General features: G+C 42.6%; 1 protein-coding gene across 10 annotated transcripts in view; it reads right to left on the minus strand.

The window, feature by feature from the left end:
- Positions 1 to 1,997: 1,997 nt before the first annotated feature.
- Positions 1,998 to 19,460, minus strand: part of arhgef1a (Rho guanine nucleotide exchange factor (GEF) 1a) — a 52,323-nt gene continuing 34,860 nt past the window's right edge. For 6 of the 10 annotated variants that reach the window (XM_010873765.4, XM_010873763.4, XM_010873764.4 and 3 more), the window contains 21 exons: positions 18,833 to 18,900; positions 18,475 to 18,538; positions 17,588 to 17,720; positions 16,865 to 16,974; positions 16,158 to 16,301; positions 15,655 to 15,905; positions 15,259 to 15,384; positions 13,068 to 13,185; positions 12,745 to 12,821; positions 12,404 to 12,575; positions 12,142 to 12,218; positions 11,688 to 11,860; positions 11,547 to 11,614; positions 10,286 to 10,480; positions 8,295 to 8,393; positions 8,144 to 8,193; positions 7,204 to 7,245; positions 6,923 to 6,973; positions 6,181 to 6,516; positions 5,383 to 5,569; positions 1,998 to 4,538 (listed from right to left, as the gene is read on the minus strand). In XM_010873765.4, coding sequence (XP_010872067.1) covers positions 4,465 to 4,538; positions 5,383 to 5,569; positions 6,181 to 6,516; positions 6,923 to 6,973; positions 7,204 to 7,245; positions 8,144 to 8,193; positions 8,295 to 8,393; positions 10,286 to 10,480; positions 11,547 to 11,614; positions 11,688 to 11,860; positions 12,142 to 12,218; positions 12,404 to 12,575; positions 12,745 to 12,821; positions 13,068 to 13,185; positions 15,259 to 15,384; positions 15,655 to 15,905; positions 16,158 to 16,301; positions 16,865 to 16,974; positions 17,588 to 17,720; positions 18,475 to 18,538; positions 18,833 to 18,900 — 2,615 coding nt within the window. In that variant the 3' untranslated portion in view covers positions 1,998 to 4,464. Of the gene's footprint in view, positions 4,539 to 5,382; positions 5,570 to 6,180; positions 6,517 to 6,922; positions 6,974 to 7,203; positions 7,246 to 8,143; positions 8,194 to 8,294; positions 8,394 to 10,285; positions 10,481 to 10,502; positions 10,868 to 11,546; positions 11,615 to 11,687; positions 11,861 to 12,141; positions 12,219 to 12,403; positions 12,576 to 12,744; positions 12,822 to 13,067; positions 13,186 to 15,258; positions 15,385 to 15,654; positions 15,906 to 16,157; positions 16,302 to 16,864; positions 16,975 to 17,587; positions 17,721 to 18,474; positions 18,539 to 18,832; positions 18,901 to 19,460 lie in introns of those variants that run through there. The other 4 variants (XM_020050272.3, XM_020050274.3, XM_020050273.3 and 1 more) reach the window with 4 other exon arrangements.

The raw sequence follows: 19,460 nt of genomic DNA on the forward strand, positions 1-19,460 counted from the left end.
TAATTTAGTAAATGCTTAGTTTTATCCAAAGCGTTTGAGAAGATTGATGACCTTCTAAGAAATAACTTTTTCATGAAAAGCAGGGATGTGACATACTGTAAAAAGGAATACCGTAATTAAAACAAAATACCAAGGAAACTATAGGCATTATAAATGGGTAATCCATCCCCAGAAACACAAAGCCCATGTTCTTAATAGTTGAATTTACTTTTTTAGTCCATTACTTAACTTCAAAGTTGTCTGTCAGTGAAATCTTATACTTGTTTAGTAACACATCATAACCAAATATAATTGGGACTGGAGATGGAGGAACACAATTACTTTTTACGACACTTAGTTTTTCTCAATCGAGAACGTCTTAACATTCTCTAAACTGTAAGTCCTATTGTCACAACTGTTTTATGGGACATCACAACACTATTGCTTGTCTGCACAATGTAGTACATCACCCAAAACATTTAATTCATGCTTCAAAACCTATTTATTGTGTCGGTAAAATTGGCCAATGCAACCACATAAAAAAATAAATGTAATCGTGTGAGCCGTACTGGTCAAAATGTTTAGATGTTTTGTCACCATGGCAGTCAACCTGGGATATGTTTGTCATATACACATTTCAGTTTTGTTCTACTTCTCTGGTGACAATGACTGCATACAACACTAGAATGTCAGTTTGGTCCAGCTGAATACTATTTTGTATCACCCTGAGCTTTTTAGATACCGATTTCAATAGTAGGTACAAGTTTACTGGGAAAAGTCAATACTGTACAATACTGTAGTACACAGAAAAGGGATATGCACATTTGTATGTGTACAGTAAATTTATTTTTGTAGCAATGTGTTACATGTAAACAGAAAGTTCACATTTTTACATATTTCTTACATGTAAAATCATAAATAATGAAAGAAATGTGCCCCAAAATGACATCCATGCAAGAAAAAATACAACTACAATGAAAAAATCTGCGGTAGTTCTGCAAAAACCTAATTGTATCTCCTTACAATATGTTACACTACAAGTTCCCATCTTCTTGGTGGACATCCTGTCACTCTTCTAGGTCTGGCCAGAGGTTTTCATCAAGATCACATCTGATGTTTTCCCTTGTGATGCCCCGGGGGGGAAACTCTTCCAATTCCTATTTTCTTACTAAGTCACCCGGCAGGTAATTTGCCAATTCAGCACACATCACAGCTACATATATTTATGGAATATAAATGTATTTCCGAATGATTATTTATAATTGAATGGATCATTTTGCATGTGATGGCTCACACGATGAAAGAATGTTTAGAAGTTGTGAAGAGTATAACAATTTCACTGAGAATCAACTCATCAGGTTTGATCAGCAAGCCCTATGCATGTAGGTATTGTGCAAATTGTAGACAATTGTACTTACTCTTGCGCATGTAAAAAAACACGTGCAGTTTGCTTATATTCAAATCTGGTGTGAACAAAACCAATTGTTCAGACATTTGAATTAGTTTAGAAAAAACTCTCATTTGAGAATTTAGCCAAAGGGATTGAGAAATACTGTAAAACAAACCTGCACTCCTGAACAGAGTCACCCGGAAGGAATGGGCATACAAACAAAACACGTCCATTCATCATGAGAGTATACATATTTCATTTAAATTTCACACTGTGCTTTTAGATTATTATACCTTTTGTTCAGCTAATTACACCTTCATAACAATGCAATTTACATGTATTTTTCCATTGAACCTATTGCAGGTGTAGTGTGCATTGTTCCAGAGGTGGAATCACTCAAAGTAGGATGAGTACCCTTAAGTTCCACCCTTTTTTTTTTAACTATCCCTAAGAACTTGTCAAAATGTGCATGTACTGTTTTTAATAATACAAATGACTCTTTACAGTTATATTAAAACCACAGAAGGAAACCTTTGGATTCGACATTTATATAATTAGTATGGTTTCCTGCAAACAGAAATTGTATACAGCACAATTCCCTTATTCAAATGAAGACAAACACAGTCAGTCATTTTATTCCAGATTTATGTACACTATGCAAGCCAGCAAAATATGCTAAACGTGTAAATTAACAGACAATAATAAAAACAATATTACAACAATTAAATCAGTTTCAAAATAATGTAAAGACAAATAATAGTTGACTGGCTGTCCGTTACTCCAAAACAGAACCCAAAGTCCTTAGGAAAGTGGACCGCTATGTTGGGCACAACATGTTTGATTCCACCAATCTTTCAAGGCATCTCAGAATGGGTGACATGGCACATTCCCAAAGTTCAATCTTCACATTTGTCATTAAAATACAGAACATAAGTGATATTGATTGCCTATGTTTTCTAACTACATGATCTACTTGAAATTGTAAACTACACATCATACAGTATATGTAGAGACACCATAGTGATTGGGTTATTTTGTCCATCGGGATTCAACTTTGCTTCCTTACTACCATGTATTTACTTAACCATGCAGTAACAGTGTTTCTGGCAATCACGTGAAATTAAGAATTAACTGTCCCAAGTAATATCTGCATATACTGCATACAGCGCTTGCATGTGCCACTAAGGAAATGATCCTACAGTTCATGCAGCATGTAAGAAAGTCAATGATACCATGTGGTTTCACAAGTCATTAAGGGACAGTTAAATTTCTATTTTTGTATCCAGTCACTCTTAACTTACCTGCTTAAATACGAAAGGAAGAATAAATAAACACAAACTATTCGCATAAACAGTGTTAAGAATTACATAGTTCTACTTATTAAAACGTAAAGGACCCAAGTGTCTGTGTGTGTCCGGGATGTGTGTTTTGCAGATGTCTCTGTCTCAGGAAAAACCGCTATACTGTATATACATGTCCTATCTGACATCCTAATGAAAGGAGCAGCCACACAGCACCATTAACACAGCGTCCATCACTTGAGTTGATGAAGCCCATCTGGTCGGTTATCCAGTCCCTGCTTTTTTTTTTATTTGCTGTCCATTTCCTGTATTTTATAGGTCCTCATTGGTCCAGCTTCGATTCTAGATTGGAGCAGTTATAATTCAAAAATAATCCCAGGCAAGAAACACAAAAGAATATGAATAACGAATGGTCAGATAAGTCTCATGTATTGCAAAGCAAACGCCACGGAACGAATAACGCATACACCAGTTCTAGGTGGAGCACCTCGTCCATGACATGTCACCGTGGCTTGCTATATACTGCACTCAAACGAGCATTGAGGCATTTGGTACTGTAACTTTGAGCATGGTATGATTGTCGGTGATCGGCACGCTGATTCCCGTATCTGAGGAACGGCCGCCCTCCTGGGTTTCTCGAGTACAACAATATCTAAGAACTGTCCTGGGGGCAGAAACAGAATCATGCAGGCAAACGACAAACAGGTGCAGTACTGACAGTAAAACAGTGTTGCGCAGAACGGCATGTCCAGGAAGCACAACAGTGATTTCCTGGCACACGTTAGGTCCCTTACTACCAGTTGAGCAACACTTGAACGCCACAGCGTATCTGAACATTGTTCCTTACCAGGCCCGACCCTTCACAGGCACGGTTCCCCCATCATGGGGGTCCTTCCAACGGGATAATGGGCCATGTCACAAAACGCACAGTCTAAGAACGGTTCCAGGAAGATGACCGTGAGTTCAGTTTACTTGAATGGCCTACCCAGACCTCAATAGCCTCTTTGGGGTGACACGGAACACTGTTCCACAGCACGAAGGTTCCGACGTCCAATCTGCAGCAAATGTGCGATGCCGTCCCATCAACATTGACCAGCATCACTGGGAACATTTTACAGTGCAAAACCTTGCAGAATACCTGCCAGAGGAATTCAGCCTTTTCTGGTGCAAGTGGGTGATGTACCTAATAAACTGGCTACTGTGGGTGTGTGTGAGTTCAGTACCAGTCAAAAGTTTGGACACAGTTACTCATTCACAGGTATTTCTTTATTTTACTTGGCTCCACAATTTAGAATAACAGTGAAGACATCAAAACTATGAAATAACACATGGAATCATGTGTGGAATTTATATATTTTAGATTCTGCAATGTGAAATGTATCTTGATCTGTTTAACACTTTTTTTTTGATTGCTACATTATTCCAAATGTGTCACTTCATATCTTTGATGTCTTCACTATCAAAACTATGAAACATTATTCTACAATATGGAAAATTGTTGAACTAAATAAATACCCTTGAATAACTAGGTGTGTCCAAACTTTTTACTGGTACTATATGTATGCATGTCACAGCTAAGGGCAATTTATAAGCACAATGAGGTGCATGTAGTTCTTAGACATGATATACCCACCACATACAATAACCCCTCATGCCCTGTGTGTATCTATGTATGTTACCTCCTTTTTAGTGTGAAAATAGGAAGACTATTTCACAAGTTCATGTTATTTTCTTCGGCTTATTCTTAAGACTAGGGGTAGTTGGCTCTAGTTTTTGAGTCTTTTCTGAGGGCCATTAGCAGTGTGACATTTCAGTTTCTCTGGGAGGTTCTCCTGGGGCTTCACCCTCTTCTGGAATGTCCTGAAGATCTAAGCAAAGAGACAAAATTAGCCAATTAAAATTTCTGTCGAAGTGGCAAAAACATCATGCTTGTTTTTGTTTGTAAAGCCATACTTAGTGGTTTATAGCAGAGTTTTGAGGATAGTGGCAAACGGGTTAGTTCGAATCAAACTTGTACTCTTGTGATGTCTGATTGCAACTCTTTGGTGTAGCACTCTCTATTACGGGCACATACACACATCTTTTTTCTGCACGTCATCTTGTATTCTACCATCTGTCTTCATATCAGTTGTGTACTAACTAACTTATGCAGGTCGGCAGTATTGATTAAGCATTTGAATGGTGGAGAGTGGAGACAATAACACTGTAATATTTCATCAGGGAACAGTGTGAGGGAGCTGAGCAGTAGCCCTTGAACAACATCTCCGCCCACACAGCAAACAGAGAGAAACACAGGAAAGTGAGGCGTTTGCATGCACACATACACAGGCACAAACAAACACTTTAGCGTGCGCGCGTGCGCGCGTGCACACAGAACATGAGGTGAGGATGGCAGCAGAAAGAAAACAGCAGCAGAAAGACAATTTGTGGCTAACTCTCAAAATAATATCTATATAAAACTGTATATGGGTTCGCATTAGCATTACAGAGAGGTCAGAGGTGAGACCATCCGCTGAAGCACATCTCTGTAATTATTCTGCAGCAGGAAATCCTCTCCAGGTAACTGGATTTTTATGTTGCTTTATGCGGTTAGAACATTAAGCGATGCTGAATGCCCTGACTTGAACAACGCTAAAGAAGATCTATCTAACAAGATGCCAGTGATGAACCTGCTCATTCTGTACAGTTAGCAGTTGCTTATTAAGAACACACCCCGGGGACTTTCCGAGCGCGGCGATGTTTTAGCTGCCTCGTCATCGTCCTCCTCCTCCTCCTCATCTGACGTCACCTCCACCTCCACGTCACTGCAATCGTGACACCCTTCTGACTGGTCGACTGACTCCTGGCCGGCCAATTGGCTGTCTGCATTGCTATCACTTGCTCTGCGAATGAGTGGAGCCTAGGCGAGATGGTAAGTGGGGCAACACACCAAATCAATTGGGACACCTACTGACACTTTATAGTGTAATCTACGTGTAGTTAAACTGATCATTAAAAACAGTTTTGCAGAAGGTTGGCGGTAACTAAATCCGTTAGGGTTTTCAGTTGCTCACCTCAAAGGAATATTTCTTGGGATTTGTCATCCTTGTAATTTCTGGTTTACATATGATAGGTTTTCACAAAGTACTTAGAATATACTGAAAGAACCACTCGGGTCACATGATCATCCACCTGAAATCTCCATCTTGTGGTTGATAGGCATATGTATGAGTCAGGTCACTTTGAGACCTTTAAGTTGTGATAATTGTTTGCTAAAGCAGGCTAATGTTTAGTTTCAACGTTGCAATCGTCATCATTAAATTCCATCAAGCATAGCTTGTGATGCTAACATTAGCAAGCTAAAATTCGCTGGACTCTCCTAAATATAGCTAGCTAGTTAACGCTATGTACTGGATCTCAAATCTATTTGATAACATCAAAATGATAAAAGGTTTAGCAATTAAATATTAGCCTTTAGAGGTATCGTAGGCCATTTTCAAGCTTTATTAATGCAATCTAATAAAGTGTTACCTGCTCAGAGCCTGCGGTTCCAACGCTGTCCACCAGGGCTGCACTGCGGGTTTTCATGTCTCGGACCTGCCTCTCCAGCTGGATGCGGGACTTCTCGCTGTCTCTCAGGCGGGCATCAGCTCCTCGCAGCCTTACAAGCTCTTCCTGCAGGAGGGTGTGCTGCCTCTGGAGCAAGGCCAGCTCTCCTACTGGCGACCCCGAACTTGCCTCAGCCGCGCCCATGTCACGGGACAGAGAGTGCCAGGCCCGGCCAGTGGGTGTGGTTGGGGCAGCAACAGGCAGAGCCTCAGAGCACAGGTAGAGCTCCAGGATGGAGTCCTGCTTTATCACAGTGCCCTGGGAGAGAAGGCAGAATGCAGATATAGAAAAGAATGGAGAGGGATACAAGAAGTGTCAAGGGTTAGCGTAGTGACATTTATTCTAAATGCATTTATAGATGACACTATGACACAGCAGAAAATACATTGGTCAACTGAGTTTATAGAATGAAAACCAAACTATTCAAGTAGATTATAACAAGCATATGTCTTAATTTTTCTACATTACAACTTAAACATAATGCTACATTTTAAGTGGCATGTCCTGCTGTAACTTCCCCAGTATGTAAAAAGTTTAGTCAGTCAGATACGCAAGCTACTCCCAACACCAAAACAAATGAAACCGTCCCAGAAGTGCAGAGATAGGGAAATCAAGAGCACGTCAAAACAGTTATATGCACGTATAAAGAAACGCATCCACTGACCTGGAGAGCATGAAGATGGGCGCTAAGGTTTACCAGCCTCTGGGACACTTCCTGAAACACACACACACCATCAGTACATATGGGAGATATTATACCTGCGCAATATGCTAACACCTTACTCTATCAAATAGGCCATGAAGATATGTTTGCACTAACGCAGACATGCACGAATGCTAAACGAGCAAAGCCTCTCCCTATATCAACTCAAATATTTCATTGGGTTTTCTGTTAGCTTGTTAGCCATGTAGGGAAAGTGACAGATCACTATGAGGCCACTGTACCTCAGTTCGGGGCCTATCACCTGGCTGATTGCCATTCTGGTCCTGAAAAAATGATATTACACACTTAAACATGTTACAACAATCATATAGTCACATGTCAGGAAGACACTGATAAGCGCACGAAATGAGACGCAGTTAACGCAGAGGTAAATGGAGCAGTGTTTCATGCAAACACAACAATGCTTAAACAAAATATGCTAATTGGAGAAATGGACGTTGCCATGGATACTCCAAGGTACTCTGAATCAGAGCTGTCAAGCGAAAATAACTCAGAGCTGACAACTCATAGATAATGGAAGCCTTCGCATAAAACCTTGGTCATGTTCATTAGGCATCGAACAGAAAACAGTCTAAAACATGGTCTTGTTCTATAAGAATGTTCATTTGAGCTGACCAATATGTTGGCATGGACATTTTCTTAAATGCTACTGTCTTATGTCAGACCAGGATAGGAGCTGTTACCACACAGACATGAATCATATCAGATTTAAAGAAACTGGATGAAGACAACCCATTTGCCTTGTAGGTGGATTGATTTCTCAGAGGCTGACAAACCAAACCCATAAAGTCATAAGCACTGAAATATCTCCACATGCATCCTCTGGAGCAATGATACAAATGCCAATTCCTATTTTGGCCTGCCACAACGATATGAAAGCCTAGTCGATAAAATCTCAAACCTTGAATAACAATCGCTGATTGTTGGGAATCAATTATTATGACTAATTTCTGCTGAATCAATTGGTTGGAGCATGGTGCACTGGGGTCAGTTTGATTCCAATATGCTCAGGCAGTGCAGAGTCTTGACTGGGAACAATAAAAACAAGCTTCCCTGACTTTAGCTTAGCAGTCAAATATGTTCTTGTATCACATAACTGGGGTTGGCCACACTAAATACTAATGTTACTCCACATTAATATAAGATTTGTTAAGACATCACCTTTGCTGCTGGCGACACGTGTGTTCCATTGAAAACCACTTCCTGGCCATCTACAAACAAACACACAACAGTCACTCAACAGGCATTGCCTACAGTGCTATGGAGACTACTGTAACGACATATCAATCAACAGCAGAGAGAAGTCACTCACTGATCGACAGCGCCCCCGTGTGGTTCGGGAGACCGTTGGAACTGCATGGCAGAGGCACTTCTAAGGTGGAGCCAAGTAGCAGCTCACTTAGCCTATCCACTAAGAGAAACAAAGACATAAAGAAGAGTGAGTTAGCCCCACCTCAACAGAAAAAAGGCAAAACAGGTGCGACAGAGAGCCAGTTGGTAATCCCAAAAACATTCCCAGAAAGTCACTAGCTGAAGTGTCCTGGGACAAGAAACGTTTTCAGTTTTTTTAATAGACAATAATTACAACATCCTTGCCTTCAGATGAATGGTGCATTTTTTTCCCCCCACTCATCTGTGTCACAGGTGGCCCTAAACTGAAATCTCCACCCACCCAGGCCACCGGGTTAGCTAAAACAAATGTATGTGTTTAACACCGTCCTCTAAATAGACATAAGACATCCAGTTGTATTCCAAACCAGCAATACACATTAGGGGTTGACAGCCTCTTGAGATGGATCATTGAATATCCCTAAACATGTGCGCTACCAGCACTGATGACACTTGTCTTCACTTCATGGAAGAAGAAAACCGAACAACTGTACATGTCAATCAATGTCTGGGTTACGACGAGTAGATAGTTAGGTGTTTCTGTAAATGTACTAACACGGCTTTGCGAATGAAGTCTAATATATAATTGTGCAGACATTAAAACAATTTAAATAGTTGTTTGACGGTTCCAAGTAATAGAAAACCGTAATTTAAGCTAACCATTGGCCTTTCCTTGGAGGAAACATGGAAGTCAGTCCTCTCAAATGTGTGGTAACTGAGCTGCCAACTGAGGGACATTTTGTGCCAGCATTCTGCCTGCACATTGGCTGAATAGTGAGGAAAGCAATAGTTGATGCTTAGACTAAGTGCATTGCCAAGTACAACTAAGAACATGCCAAGGTATTTCATAGCTGCTCTACCTCAGCTTTTAAGTATTGATGAAGTCATTTAAAAGGAAGCTTAACGACACCATTTTTGCTTCTCCATCTCCCCCATATGTTTAATTTCCTTTCTCCCAAGTCATTCTCTCTCTCTCCTGTTAATCTCCCTGTTCCACCTTATTTCCAATCTAACCCTTTAAAACAACCCAACTCCGTCCGTCCTTCTCTCCACTATGACGCTAAATGGCAGATTCTGAGTTTTAATATAAACATATTTGCGTACGTTACCATTTATCTATTTTAGCATTTGGAGAGATCGATACAAATGTATCAGTGTTTAGTACTTGGTCACGTAGACCTTGCATGCAATAAGTGCCTGAAGTCTGTTGCCCATTGACCCCACCAGACGCTAGGTATCATCCCTGGAGACGCTCTGCCAGGTCTGTAGTGCAGGTTGACATGGCCAGTCTAGAATGTTCCATGTTTTGGTTCTGAAAAAATCTCTAATTGTCATGGCAGAATGCTTTGGTTTGTTAACTTCTTGTATGATGTGTCCAGTAATGTCCCCTTGCAGTCAATCGTGGTGGTTAAACCTGTGTTGAAGTGCCAGTGAGTTTAGATGCATTTACTTGTATCCTTCAGAAAACATTATGCTACTGCCAGGAGTTACACAATCAATAAAGACCAGTGAGCCAGTTCTAGTGGCAGCAATAAAGTCATAATGCTCCCCCCACCACATTTCACACATTTGTTTCTTCATACTTGCCCTCACTCTGGTATGTTCATTTAGTCGGATGCGTCTACAAAAATGTTTTCCAAAACTCAACAGGCTCTTAATGTCTTGCAGTGAAGTTTTTGAAGCTAAACACTGGTTTGTACCTTACAGTATAACATCTGTAGTCCAGGTGTTTAATTTATTCTTTTTCATTTTGATAAGCATTCTCCCTGTAGAGGCCTTTCTGGGCCTACTAGGCCATTTGCAATTGCTGAGCTCACCAGTGCTTTCCTCCATTTTAATGACGCTGTTGTTTTTGTTTATCCTATGTCTCTGACGTGTTTCTGATTGGTTGGACTCCCACATCCAAATCCTCACCCTCTGAGATGGCATCAGTGAGCAGCCTCTCGCCGCGTAGCGCCTGGGGCGTGTTGGCCCGGAACAGGTTTCGGGAGTTGACGCCTCCCGGCAGCGTTACCTCCAGACCCCCCGTGACCTCGGCCAAGTCGGAGAACAGGGTGACGCGCTCCTGAAGAAGCTCCAGCACCTCCCTGTCCTTCTGCTGGATGTCGGCTGGACGAAGACGAAGAGAGGGGAGGTGACGGGAGACAGCGAGCGAGTGATGAAGCGAGAGAGAGAGAGAGAGAGAGAGAGAGAGACGAAGCGGGACGTTTAGTGACTTCACTCTGCTACCCTATCCCAACCCCCCTGGCTGCTCTATAAAGAATGGTCGACTTAAGTGGGGGGAAAAGCACAGTCACACATTATCCCTGTTCATGAGACATTTAGAGGGAGACAAAGGTGCAGGAGAGGGAGCTACTAGCGAGGAATATCGAAGGAGAGAGAGCACAGAGAGAGAAAGTGAAAATGTGTTGGTGATAGAATGAGCTCCTCCACTGGGCCTGAGTAGGAGGCAGGCAACACACTTGTCCTCCTACACACAGACAGCTGAACATTGTACTGCAGGCACAGTGTGGACAGAGCCAGAGAGAAGGGGGAAAATGTAAGTGAGGTGAAGACAGAAAGAAAGGGATGGAGAGGGTCAGAGGGATTGATAGAAACTGACATAGATGGAAAGAAATGTAAAACGAGTAAGATGGACAGGGAAGGGTGGCTAGAGGTGTTTGAGAGTTCCTATGTGCAACTGCTTGCGTGTTTATACCTGCATACTGTCAGTGTGTGTTTATACCTGCATACTGTCAGTGTGTGTTTATACCTGCATACTGTCAGTGTGTGTTTATACCTGCATACTGTCAGTGTGTGTTTATACCTGCTTACTGTCAGTGTGTGTTTATACCTGCATACTGTCAGTGTGTGTTTATACCTGCATACTGTCAGTGTGTGTTTATACCTGCATACTGTCAGTGTGTGTTTATACCTATATAATGTCAGTGTGTGTTTATACCTGCATACTGTCAGTGTGTGTTTATACCTACATACTGTCAGTGTATAGGTGTGTGTTTATTCCTACATACTGTCAGTGTGTGTTCATACCTGCATACTGTCAGTGTGTGGGTGTGTGTTCATACCTGCATACTGTCAGTGTGTGGGTGTGTGTTTATACCTGCATACTGTCAGTGTGTGGGTGTGTGTTTATTCCTACATACTGTCAGTGTGTGTGTGTGTGTTTAGTGCTGACCTTTCAGTCGTCTCAGAAGGGCCTTGTCTTCAGTCTCTATGAGTGGGAACTCTTCCCTGGAAGGACAACTGCAAAGACAGATTAGATAGTGAGTGTGTGAGTCAAGTAGGAGGATGTGTGTGTGTGTGTTCGTGCACCAACCTGCTGACAGTATGTTGTATGAGGCGCATCCAGGTGTTTTTGTCATCTTTCGAGGCAGCATGGACCTCATACATCTCCGGAGGTGAGGAGTCACTGATGAGGAAGAGCCCTCGCTCCTGATTGGCTATCTCCCTCACCATGAGGTTCTGAAGAGAGAGGATGGGAGACTTATCCTGCAAGGAGACCAAGAGGATGGGGAGGAGAGAAAAAGAACATTAGGAAGAATAGGAGGACCCAAGAGGGAGAAAAAATTAGAACGAATAGAAGGATGAGAGCGAGAGAGAGAGAGAGATGGAGAAGAATAGATAAAATTGAAAACAATGAGAGAGCGAAAACAAGAAAGGAGACAAGGAAACTGGCAGCTGCCATATTCATGGACCTCATACACATGCAACATATTCATTGTGAAGGAGCACGCCTTTAAAGGAGTGTGTTTTGTATAGAGCGAACTTACTAAACAGGGGAAAATGTATCTCTGGTCTTTCTCCTGTAGGAACACCAGGATGTCTGACATCAGCAGCACCAGCACATCTAAAAATACACACACTTTAAAACACACATCTGAGCCTGGTCTAATCACCGACAAACATCTTGAACTAAATCGAGGCAGTGGAAATGCCCACACATTTCCACATCGCTGATACTGTCCCATTCACGACGGTCCGGTCACTCCAGACTCCGTGTCCACCCACACACAGACCCACCAACCCACCCACCTTTCAGCCTGGATCCCGGAGTCTTCCACAGGAGCATTCCTTCATGGATGAGTCTTCTGCGGAGCAGCTCTCCTCCCCTGAACAGGCCCCCGTCCCTCACCTTGGCCTCCGCCCGGGGGTCCAGCTTTGCCTGGATCTCCTGGAGCCTGTGGGTCCGCTCCAGCTCCATCACCTGCACGACACGCCCATTTCAGTTAAGCTCCGGACGAAAGCCAACGGAATGACAGGCTCTCGTGGACGGGTTAATGGGCGAAGCGCAGCGAGTCAAAATGGCGTGCTTTATTTCAAATCAAACAGGTGTTTGTGCATGTGAGAACGGACTGACTGGATGACAATATGACCTGTTGGTCCACGGAGATGAGTAGCTCCCTGATCAGCATCAGTGACTGGGCGAGACAGGAGGCCTCCTCTTCGTTGTCTGGGACAGAGAAAGCGATGGGGTGGGTCACATATGAATCGAGCATGAAGAATCGGTGCTTCTCATTGGACAGCCTGGTCTTCTGATATAAAATGGGCGTAGTCTAGTCACATGAGGCATGTATATGATTAATTTGATACCACCCAATTTTTGGAGAAGAACACCGACAAGAAGGATTAAGATCATCCGACGACGGTTTAATCTAGTAGCCGTGACATCGCCCTGGTTTCCGCCCCGAGTTCTCACCCTTGGTGTTGTCAAGGATACGCTGGATCAGGACTGGATACTTGGTGATACGCTGAGTCACCAGCAGGATGCACTCCTGGATGCCGTGGCGTCGCAGCAGATGACCCCGACACACCCGCTGGACAGACAAAGGGGGGGTAGGGAGATGGGAAGAGGGGATTAAAAGCAAGAACCATAAGGCAGGAAAGACAGGATCTGGAAAACAGATGGGGATGGATGGACTGCGGGTAGTGTTGTGCAATGCAATCAAGAGGAAATGACTTGTTAACCAACATTCTGGGGTTACCACTTGATTTACATGACCAGTCACAAGTTTGGACACACCTACTCATTCTAGGGTTTTTGTTTAGTGGTGCCGTTTTCCACATTGTAGAATATTAGTGAAGACATTAAAACCATGAAATGACACATATGGAATCATGTAGCAACCAAATAAGTGTTAAACAGATCACAACACATTTAATTAAGTTAACCGTACATTCATAAAGTAGCCACCCACTGCCTTCATGACAGCTTTGCACAACCTTTGCCTTCTTTCAACCAGCTTCATGAGTTGAAAACCTTCCATTTACCATAGACAGATAGAAGATATTAAAAGTGTATTTACAATATGTAGAATCCAAAATTCACTGACTATGTGGCAGTAACACAATGCAAGGCTATCAGAGTAAATGGGCATTGCTAACAATGCCTACTACTGCTTGAAATGGTTGTCAAAATGTAGGAAGACCAAACAAATAAGTCAGATAAATCTAAGTTGCACAGTAGAAAACGACATTCTTTTAACGTGAAAAACATTCCGTAAAGAACAACATCTGCCACTGCATGGTAAGAGATTGTCACTGGATCCAGGGTGTCATGAAGCAATATTACACAGCAAGTACTAAAACTGTCCGGATTTCCAATGTGTTCATAAGAATAGAAAAGGTGTGATTCATCAAAGTCTTTCAAGCTTCATACACATTTATCAAAATTACTAACATTGAATGACACCAATTGTTCTTTATGTCGCTGCTTGGGCATGACAATGGCTACTAGCATTTCAAAACGCCCCAAATTAACCATATTTGGTCAAAATCATTGCTTTGAAGCCTCTAGGGAATAAACAGTGCTTTATCATGGAAAACAAGAGCAACTTTTTTCCAGACATTGAAATAGTGTTTGAGGTGCTACAGTGTCAGAGTAGAAGTGCATGGCAAAATGATCCATTTGTCTCAGCTCACAGCTTTGCTAACAGGAACGGAAGAATACCACGAGGACAATTTAAGTTACTTTAGCACCGGCAAATATTCAACGATCAACAAGCCACCATCCATTCTCAACAGCTCCTCATATAGCCTAAAGGTGTAAAAGCCTTCCTGGTTTTTCTTCAAACTTCCCCTGCCACTGTGCCACTATATTCAGCAGCATCGCCTATACATCAGTGTTGTCACCTGTACATTAAGTCAGTGAAAGGCTGTTCCGTTAATATATAGTAGTAGAATTCCTCTTGGTAGGGTGCTTATATGGTGGTCTCTGTGCCATCCATTTCTGTAATTGTTTTTAAACCACTGACGCCAAAAAAAAAAGAAACTCAACACTAACCAGTTGTGGTTTATTTAAAGTGGACATAACTGCGGATTATTACACCCCAGACTGCTGCCATTAAATCAGGTGGCTCATCCTGGCAGAGATAAGATAAGGTCCTTCTGAAGAAGTGCCCATGGACAAAGCCCTGAAGGTGGGTAGCACTTGGATGTGCACATGAACTTTGAGTCTTTGTTTGCCTTTCTAAAATAGGTTCAAAAACTCGCAAAACCAGATCAATCTGCAAAAAAAGAGTTGTGTGTTTAAACGAAAACATTCAGGAAAATGTGTCACAGCGTCCAGCAGTGCAACATCAGCCCATTATCTCAGCCTGTTGTAAGGTTTCAACAATGGTTTTACACATGGTGGTAATTTAATGGCTGTACTTCATATGCTTTTTGTCATAACAAACGCACCCACGCAGTCAAATTATATTATCAATGGTAGCCTGTTTAGAAATGTTGCATTCATTCACAATGGGAGAAAGTAATTAAAATAATTCAAAGCTAATTAAAACATGTCTTTTTTCTAACATATAGAAATATACCTTCCCCATTAACTTGGCTATGTTTGACAAGTCACATCACTTAAGATCACGTTTTCAACCTCTATCCCTCTGTCTTACCCGTATGAAGTACTGGAACCTCTTGTCTCTGGCCAGTAGCTCCTTGTACAGTTTCACAGCCTTCAGGTGGCGGCTGCAGAACTCGGCGTAGGTCTTCCTCATCTCGTCAGCATTCTGACCTGAGAACTAAGAGAAACATTCAGATGTATTTAAAGAGCCCCTGCTTAGATCCCAAACACCTCAGTATCGAGCAGAGTGGCTAGGATATACTCACTAGAAAGAAGAAACCTAGAGAAGAACCAGGTTCACAGGGGGATGCTTATAATCCTCTAGCCGTACAATGTAAGATTACATAATGACCATCAGTGTCAGGTCGTTTCTCAAGTCGGGCATCGACTAAATACCCCGCTATGATGCTACTGTATAAACCGACAAAGCTCCGGGTGTTCCGCTCACCTGCTCCAGCAGAACTTCTCCCAGCTGGTGGATGGTGAAGTTGCAAGTGCTGCCGGGCTGCAGGCTGTGGTTGCGGCGGTTGAGCAGCTGGGCCAGGAAACGGGAATGGATGGCAGTGAGACGGTCCAGGCAGGGGAAGATGGCGTGTACCACGCCCGGTTCCAGCTGCACCTCCTCCAACATGCCCTGGCGGAACACCCTCTCCATGATGCGCAGGGTCCGCACGTGGTGAAGCTCCGTCTGGATCAGCTCTGAGGAAACGGTCAGTTACACAGGAAAAAAGGCTTATAGTACAACTCCGCCCAACAGGCGAAGGACACGTCGCCTGGCTCAGTTTTAAACCGGCCAGAAACGCATAGAATCCGCGTCGCCATTTGGGAGAAGCCACAAGTTGTAACTCTTGCCATCAGCCAGCCAGTGACATTAACCTGGCAATGTTTTCTCCACAGATTGAGCGAGAAGAGATTGGAGAGGAGGTGCGTACAGGCGTAGTCTGCCCTTACCGTAGATCACGTCCTGCCTCTTGATGACGTCTTTGCGATGTGTCTGCAGGTAGCTGGAGTCCACCGCCATGCTCCACGAGTCGGCCTCAAAATCCCGGCCCTCCAGCTCCATTTCCTCCAACATGGAGGTGTAGTACACCTCCCCTGAGACATAAGGGACATTCATCCTTTGCAAACAACAATTGGACTGAAGCAGATTCCCAATCCGTCCCAATGGTGCCCTTTCTAGCTTGGTTGTTTAAGCGTGGAGTTACAAACATTCTTAGTTCGATACACCAAAGGGGCCAGGACAAGGCTCAAAATTAGAGTGTCTACTAAATAAATGCAATGGAAATGTTGGTTTCATACTCCTAGAACCTGTCAACTGATCTTTTCTTCTTAAAGCTTCTTAGAGCATGTACTGTACAGTGTGCCTCACACAACCACAACATGTAGGGCTATAGGTCAAATACAAGAAGTTCTTAAACTCAATAGTTTTCAATCTAAAGGGATTAGCGGTAATTTCGACATAGACTGCATTGTTTCTGCTTTTCCAAATTGTTCAAAAAAAATATATACAAAAAAAAATAAAGAAAATAAATACTATATATATATATAGTTTGTAAGAGAACGCCAGTGGTAAAACATGACAGGGCCCAAACGCAGTCCAAGTCCATTTGGCCGTGTCTGACTCGAGGACCCCACATACAATGGCCAAAACGTCTTACCTTCGTCGTTGAGGGACTCCATGGACATGGCTCTGTTCCGGAAGTTCAGGGAGTCGGTGGACTGGGACAGGATCCTGCGCAGCCCCAGGGGAGAGTCGTCATTCAGGTTCCTACATAGATGCATGGACAAGGACACGCACGCACACACGCACGCACGCACGCACATACACAAGCACATGCCGGGCCAAAAACACAAATGTACCCGTATACACATGCATGCAGGCGCGCACAGATGAAACAGAACGAGACAGCCACCCGTGAAAGCATCACGGAAATGCATACAGAAACCATTCACATATGTAGCCACATATGAGTACAGAGAAAACCAGAGATATCGGAACAGACACACGGTGTGAAGACAAGAAGACACATCCACCCATGCATCAGAATACAGAGACACAAGAAGACAAACACACACACACAAACACAATTACAATGGGACCAAATCACAATACACAGTTGATGTATGAGCCACTGTGAATATCTCGATTCATTCTTGTGTCCGGGCACACACACGCGCACACACACACACGTGCACCCTCAAAGATCAGCCATGTGTAGGTAAACATGTTAGATCGGTGATTCAGCGGATCGTACACTGACATTGCTCCTCCCTCAACCGCATTGAGACAACAAGTTCAAAGGTCGTGGATAGGATTTTTTTGTCTCAGACTTGTCTTCCCCCTCCCCTCTGTCCAATGGGCAGGTGGTAGGAGAACTCACCCTGCAATGTTATTTGTGGAGACACTCTTGGAGAGGGAGAGGCTGGAGCGTCCGCGACGTGAGCCCAGCAGAGATTGGCGGAGGTTTTCCGAGTGGTAGATGGCCGAACTGGGTCGTTCCCTCATCAGGGGTTCTGAAGAGGAGTCGGTGTTGAGGGGGTAGAGAAGATGAGAGGAGATGAAAATAATGGACTGTTGTAAAAAAGTGACTTTTATAAATGCCACACTTGAAGCCTCTCTGTTATTCATGCTGACTGCTGATGAACATTGGGTTATAAATCTTCAAGTGTTGCTATCAGTGTAATGATGGGTGAATTGAAGTTGTCCAAAATGCATAGGAAAAACTAAAAGAATTGTATTTGATTCAAAAAGATTCTCTCAGGACTGAAATGGAGTTATGAATAGAGGACGTGGCCAATGATCACATCGAGGAAGCTAAATTCCTAGCCCTCTCATTGGATGGGCAGTTGCCATGGCCAAGTCACATTGACAAACCTGTTGTGAAGATGAGAAGTACTGTATGTCTGTTGTGAAAAGACGTTCCGCATTTTTGTCATTGAATAGGTCAATTGTGCTGGTAATCCAGGCTCTAATCTTGTAGACTGCCACATCGGACCATAGTGCTAAAAGGTAAAGAAGGAACTAGCAAAGCTACAGCATCACCAAAACATGCACTCTTCTCTTTGTAGGTTGAGAGTTGACGATTAACTGCTTCTTTTGTATGTTTTGGAAAATATCACTAATAAAGAGTGTAAATTGTCTACCCGATAAAATAGAAATTCTTGCTCAACAGCAAAGCTGACGTTATTATTAAATATGATTTCCTAGTCAAATGTATTAACGTGTGTGTGTGTGTGTGTGTGTGTGTGTGTGTGTGTCTACACCCACGTTTGGTACGAAGGGTTACGTTCTGCAGAGCTGAGTTGTTCCTCATGAGAGCCATCTTCTGTTGCTGTGGTAACATATATTGCAGTTCAATATCATATACCACATATTACATAATTGTATTTGTTTTAGAAGAAGGTTACAGTATACAGGAAGAATATCAAGCAAATATCCATATATTGGTGTATAAATATTATATCATAAACCTGATTGGTTTTGGGTAATTCCTATCATTTTAAGTACCATGGAAATTCAGTCTTTGGTTGCAGTATATTCTTTATTATGATATGAAAAATATGCACTTCTTCGTATTTTCTTCTAAACATCTCCTGTAATTTTATTCTCATCGGTCATCCCTTACCTTCTGTTTCATTTTGGCACAGTTGGGCAATGTGTCTCGACAGCGGTTGTGAATGGTGACGCTGCAGGCTGTGAAAAACAGAAACACCAGAATGAGTCAACTATCTCTATTCTCCTTTTCACGTTCTTCTCCCTCAAAGTCCCGCTGACCCTCTGCTATGACCTTTCAATCTCTACATGTTTTGCTTGTCACCGTTTCTCCTCTATGGAGACATTTACAGTGGGGAGAACAAGTATTTGATACACTGCAGATTTTGCAGGTTTTCCCACTTACAAAGCATGTAGAAGTCTGTCATTTTTATCATAGGTACTCTTCAACTGTGAGTGACGGAATCTAAAACAAAAATCCTCAAAATCACATTGTATGATTTTTAAGTAATTAATTAGCATTTTATTGCATGACAAGTATTTGATACATCAGAAAAGCACAACTTAATATTTGGTACAGAAACCTTTGTTTGCAATTACAGAAATCATACGTTGCCTGTAGTTCTTGACCAGGTGTGCACACACTGCAGCAGGGATTTTGGCCCACTCCTCCATACAGACCTTCTCCAGATCCTTCAGGTTTCAGGGCTGTCGCTGGGCAATACAGACTTTCTATTTTGATTTTCTATTGAATTCAGATC

The sequence above is a fragment of the Esox lucius genome, chromosome 10 (genome assembly GCF_011004845.1).
Source record: "Esox lucius isolate fEsoLuc1 chromosome 10, fEsoLuc1.pri, whole genome shotgun sequence".
Lineage (NCBI taxonomy): Eukaryota > Metazoa > Chordata > Actinopteri > Esociformes > Esocidae > Esox > Esox lucius.